General features: G+C 28.6%; 1 protein-coding gene across 4 annotated transcripts; it reads left to right on the forward strand.

Annotated features, from left to right (window-relative positions):
- Positions 1-584: 584 nt before the first annotated feature.
- Positions 585-2,849, forward strand: LOC124534391 (glutathione S-transferase theta-1-like). Of its 4 annotated transcripts, none has more exons than XM_047110245.1 (6): positions 585-650; positions 871-1,040; positions 1,115-1,202; positions 1,513-1,663; positions 1,962-2,145; positions 2,676-2,849. In XM_047110245.1, exons 2-6 carry the CDS (start codon positions 929-931, stop codon positions 2,822-2,824), a joined length of 684 nt encoding a protein of 227 aa, XP_046966201.1. In that variant the 5' UTR covers positions 585-650; positions 871-928; the 3' UTR covers positions 2,825-2,849. The 4 variants fall into 4 exon arrangements, with proteins under 4 accessions (XP_046966201.1, XP_046966203.1, XP_046966199.1 ...); XM_047110247.1 differs by having other exon boundaries at positions 588-650; positions 879-1,040; XM_047110243.1 differs by having other exon boundaries at positions 600-620.
- The last annotated feature ends 3,350 nt before the right edge of the window (positions 2,850-6,199 follow it).

Here is a 6,199-nt window from a genome sequence, read left to right on the forward strand (position 1 = left end):
AAAAGCGATATTGAATAAGTTATAAACATTCTTCTGCAGAGAAGTTGTGAAACTAAGGTTGTTACTTTACTTTTAACAATATATTTACTCCTATAAAAGTAAGCATAATATATTAAGGTTTTATTTCGGAAGACACAAATATGAAATAATCGACGATAGTATTACCGGTACCAATTACCATGGATGTAAATCAGGAGATTTCCTCCGGGATTTATCAACCTGGGTTTTCCAACCAAGTTAGGGTATATAATAGGTGATTTTTAAGGAGAAAGGGGATAAGAAAGGGGATTCTCATTACAAATATTGAGTTGTGTTGCCAATTAGTAACTTCGATTAAATAAATATCTATAGCCTCATTTCTCAACATGACCGTCTCATGAGTCACCATCATGACCGTCTCATGAGTACCATCCGCTTGTTGAGGATTGTTTAGGCGATCCTTAGTTTAAGATATGTCGCCAAAATATTTGGCAACACTGTTTAAATTTCGCATGCTGTCAAAATATGTAAATATATATTTGATACGTAGGTATTTTAAAGTATATAGTCTTGATAAAGTCCATAGTCCATAGATTATTTCTATTTGTATTGTCAGTCTAGCCGGGCGCGAATTGTTTACGGTAGTGCGGTTGTAGCCCAAATTTGAAAAAGTAAAAAATATTTAAAATAATCATTTATCAATTTGGTACCTGGTCTTAATCGGGTTAACGCTGAGAAATCAGTATTTTAATTCTTTTTTAAATTACATAATATATTTCGGAAGGATCTTCCATAGAAAAAAAGAGTCCAAAGTTCATTTACATACTGTGACTAACTTTATCAAGTTAGTCTCGGTATATAAATGAACTTTGGAGTTTGGACTTTGGTTAGTTTCACAGAGTAGGCGTAACGTCGATTAAGTTGCAAGCAAAGAAGAATATAAATTAAAATGTCACTTAAATTATACTATAATTTAATGTCTCAACCATCAAGAGCATTGTACATTTTGCTTAAAACTGCAAAATGCAATTTTGAACCAAAAGCAGTTAATTTGATGAAAGGTAAGAGCCGAGACTTTCCAGTTACTAAGTTAACAAAGTGCTTTGGAAAATAATATAAAAAAAATATTTTTCAGGGGAACATTTTTCAGAAGAATTTGCAGCAATTAATAGATTTCAGAAAGTTCCTGCAATTAATCATAATGGGTTTTCATTGAGTGAAAGGTATGAATACTATTTTCTATGTAAACTATGTTCTAATTTATTATTAACATAATGATATAATACATAATATCAAAACTTAATCATTTAAAAAACTTCAATTATTGAAAACTATATTTCAATATGAAAACATTTGTTGTTCTGAATTTAGTTTGGAACTAATTTTTTTTTTAAATATATCTTTTTAAATGTAAAGTTGATCAAAATGACATACATTTGTATGTATATTATATTTTTACATTAATTAAAATGACATATATTTGTATTTATATTATTAGTATTTATATATTTGACATATATAATGTATTTTCAGTGTGGCAATTATTAAATACTTAGCTCGAGAAAATTTAATACCGGAGACTTTATACCCAAAAGAAAGTAAATTGCAAGCTCGTGTTGACGAGTTCTTGGAATGGCAACATATTGAATTGAGACTTCACTGTGCTATGTATTTTAGAACGAAGGTAAACTATATACGCTTTATAATATAAACGAAGAATTAATTGTATATTGTTAAAAAAATATTCTTTGGAATCATATGATACTTATATTTTAATCTGTCCTGTACTTTTCATCATTACATTTACTTTTATAAATATAAATAAAGAGGACAGCACCAATATGGTGACCATAGAGTCACATTATTGTAGTTTGTAAAGTAGTAATAGCAGTGGAACAAGAGATAAGTAGGTGGTATATATGCAAACTTCTGTTTAAATCTCCATGATTCTTGTGTTACTTATTCCAAAAATAATTTTGTAGTATTTGGATCCAATCATGTTTGGTAAAAAAAATGATGAAAAATCACTCGAGGGATACACAGACAGGATGGAGACAGCATTGGAGAAGTTTGATACACTTTGGCTGAATAATGGGACCGAATATATAGCTGGCAATACTATCACAGTGGCAGATCTGCTGGCGGCTTGTGAAATAGAGCAACCAAGTAATTTGTTTTATGATTATTTCTGAACACTATCCACCAATATGATAACATACAAGTCTTTTTACAAATAATAATGCCTTATTTAATTTGAGCTTAATAGTGATATTCTTATAAAGAAAACTTGCAAATACCAATGAGCTTTAAATAAATAAAATCTGTTTTAAGACCAGTTTTCATGTAATTTGCTTGCAATTTTTTAAATCCTAGGGTAGATTTTTACTAGACAAAATCACTGTTTTAGTTTTTAAGCTGCATGCACATATTTTCTTTAAAAAAAGTAAAGTAACAGCCTGTAAATTTCCCACTGCTGAGATAAGGCCTCCTCTTCCATTAAGGACCCTCCCCTTAATGGAAGAGGAGGCTTTTAGAACATATTCCACCATGCTGTTCCAATGCGGGTTGGTGGAATGCACATGTGGCAGAATTTCGATGAATTTATATTTCTTTATTCTTATTTAATTCACCATATTAACATAAGGTTAATATTATTATTAGTACTGATTGATATTAATAATATTTTGTTGTTTTAGGAATGGCTGGCTACAATCCCGCAGATCATTTTGAGGGTATTTCTAAATGGTCCAAGAAGGTTCAAGAGTATTTCAATCCTCACTATGATGAAGCGCATGTAATTTTAAACAAAGTTGTTAACAAAGCCAAATCAGCGGCTAAATTATAGAACATAAGAATACTGTTGACATTTTTACATTTTTATAATAAGAGATTGATATATTATTGTTACAATACATGTAATTTTATAATTAAATAATTTGCATTTAAAAGATTTTAGATATAATGGCTCATTTAATATACAATTTGTGTTTCAATGAAAAAAAAAGTGATTTAATCAATTTTTAAAGTGTGTGTATATTTTTGATAATCACAATAATTCTTTTTTGTGTACTTTGTACCTCTCCGAGATAACTTGGTATCTTTGATTTATAATAACAATTATGCTTATATATTACTATAATCATATTGAGTCACAAGCATCACAATAATTGAGCACATTTTGATTGCATTTTTTTTCTATGAGCCTGAAATTAAACTTTTTTTTAATGGTTTTATTTTTATTTTAGTTATAACCTTTCAAGTCTTTGTATGACAAAGAAATATATTTTTTACAAATTTTATAATGTGTAAAGGTTTATACTACTTAATAAAATTTTATTACATTATTTTTTGCTCATTTATAGAATTTAATAGCTATCCTTACAAAAAGGCTTCAAGAAAGATTTATCGTGAGATTATTGGAACGAAACTGTCTTTGCATTGTATTGAATACATTGCATCATATACACATGCAGTGAATAAATTAACAATGTGTGAAAATAATGAATTGTCAAGAAATATTTTTTAATTAAAAAACCAGTGTTAATTAAAAGTAACAAATTTGTGTAAAGCCGTATACACTCTACATTAGCAAAAGAGGGAAAGGTCGCCATTAGAGAGAGCATAACATTTTCTGTACGTAAAGAGTTTTGCTAGTTCACTCCAATGTGAGCCGCGTAAATAACTTCGTCAAATAAAAATCAAAACTCGTTGCGTAAATTTAAAGATCTAAGCATACACATATAGGAATAGACAATGGGAAGCGATTTTGTTTTTATATCATGTAATTATGACATTTATCGTGTTAAAAAATCGTGAATACATTTACTGTATTAAAATGCATAGAAGATTGATCTATTTTTATTTTACTTTTTAAAGTAAACGAAATTTTACAATTGACAATCGAAAATCTAGTGTGGGTTGGGCAACTAACGCGTTTCTGTAATAGGCTATTTGACTGGTTTTTAAAATTCATTTTATATTATTTAGTAGAAGTTAAGGAACCCAGTAAAAGTTGTGTTTTTTATTTCTAAAATATCATATTCAAAATTCCATATTTAAATAGCGCGCAATAGCGCTACTTGGACAATATGGCGCTGCAATGGCGTCGGTGGCGTCACTTTCTTGTATTTTAATCTGTAGTATATATAGTAGAAAAGCAAAGTTTACAAGAAAGTGACTTCAACACAAGCCCGGCCAATCAGGAGCGTTTTGTGTCACGTGACAAACGTTTGAAAATATGCATTTTTATTTATGGATTTTTGAATAAATTAAGTGTTATTTTCAACTTTCCTTAGTAAATAACCATTTTTAAACTCATAATATACACTGATTACAATAATTCACAATTTATTTTTCGCATTGTCAAATAGCGTATTACTCATTTCTTGCTTTCATATATGTACCTATACTGTTTTTCGAATCATTGTCTTTGAAAGAGTAATCGTTATGCCGATTCCGGTTTGAAATGATTTTCGAGTCATTATTGAAGGAATAATCGTTATGCCGATACCGATTTGAAATGATTTATTATATGACTATCTTTTAGGTTCTATAAGCATCATAAACTTTTCTCTATAGAGGATCAAAATAAGCTATTATAAGATATTATGTATGCGTAACAAACAATGAGACGCAGGATGCCTAGATTGTAAATATCCTAATACATTTTGGAACATTCTCTTCATTAATCATTTGATTAATTCCAAGCAATGAATATTTCAAGGCTTATTGGAGGGATATATTCTTATGGGAGGGTAAACCGCCCACGTTACGTAACGCGTTCCGGTGATAATAAATTTTTATGTAAATAATAAATGTGAACTAGCAAATGCGGCAACGTAAAGTTTTAATAGCATATAGTTCATCTTAGATCAGTTAAAGTCAACACTTCTATCGGGCGTTCTGAGACGAATAAGTATTTTTAATATTTTTATTTGCAATAATTTTAACAACTGAAACGTAATAAGACACAAATTTGTTTATTTATACAAAATGTTAGTTGTCACTGACACTATTAACAGCTGAAAGTATCACCTCCGTTTTGCTCGAGGTCCGACCCTATTCAGCTTATTAAAATATGTTTGTTTAAATGCATAAAATTCAAAAGTATTTTTTGTATTTATTACCCAGTTTTGGTTAAAAAATAATGAATGCAAATAATCATAATTGTATACAAGCTGTTGTTATTAATAAAATAAATTGCCTGCATTATGACGATTCAGACGTAAGTAGGTATCGTTTGTCGGTATTATAGCAATCAAGGTATTTACTTGAAGAGCTATCGACGAGCGCGCTTGTAACAACTCCCATTCAGTTGCACCAATTAAATTGGGATTATGATTCATATTTTGCTACTATTATGTAGAGAATAATATATTATCTATTATAAAATTGTTTTCTTATATTTGCATATTTGTTATATTCAGCTTTTGTAAAATATAGTTATAATTTTTGAGGGACTTAATACATTCATTTATAATGTATTGTTGAATTATTTATTAATTCATTATATTTTATGATATTATGATTTAATATAGTTACATACCCTACAACTGGGGCTCTAATCAAATATGTTAAATATTTTCATAGATTAATTACTTTTGCCATAATGTCGTATTATAATTAAAAATATATTATTTAAAATTGTGTTGTATATTAAATTAAAGAAGAAGTAGAAGAGTTTCGACGAGATAAGATTTAAAGTGTTTGGGCTCAGTATGCTTCACTAGGTAGTCATTATAAATTATAATCATTTTAAATAAATAAATCATACATCATACATTTTACCACAATATGGCCGCCCCAAAAAATAAAGAAAAATACAGAATATGTTTTTGCGAATATTTTCTACTATTAATATTTTATAATTAAATCAAACCGTGCATATATTCATTACATATTTGAGTTTCGTTTATGAAATATTGCGATAAAATTTGAACGTACGAAATTTTATTTAGCGTTTTGCGATATTACTAAAAGAATTTTTAATGGACGCCCCACGGCGGATTACAGGTGGTTAATAATAAAAAATCAAATTATTCCACAACGATACACTCGACCCTCAACGAAAATATGCAAACTTATTGATTATTCTCATACGTAGACGTTAATTGAATATCAATATGGATAGTAATAGTTTCGTAGTAATCTTATTGCTTTCTTTTTAATTCTTTCAGTTTGGCAAACAAGTAATTCATTAATATCCGTAAACTATATCGTT

This window comes from Vanessa cardui, chromosome 12 (assembly GCF_905220365.1).
Source record: "Vanessa cardui chromosome 12, ilVanCard2.1, whole genome shotgun sequence".
In the NCBI taxonomy this organism is placed as follows: domain Eukaryota; kingdom Metazoa; phylum Arthropoda; class Insecta; order Lepidoptera; family Nymphalidae; genus Vanessa; species Vanessa cardui.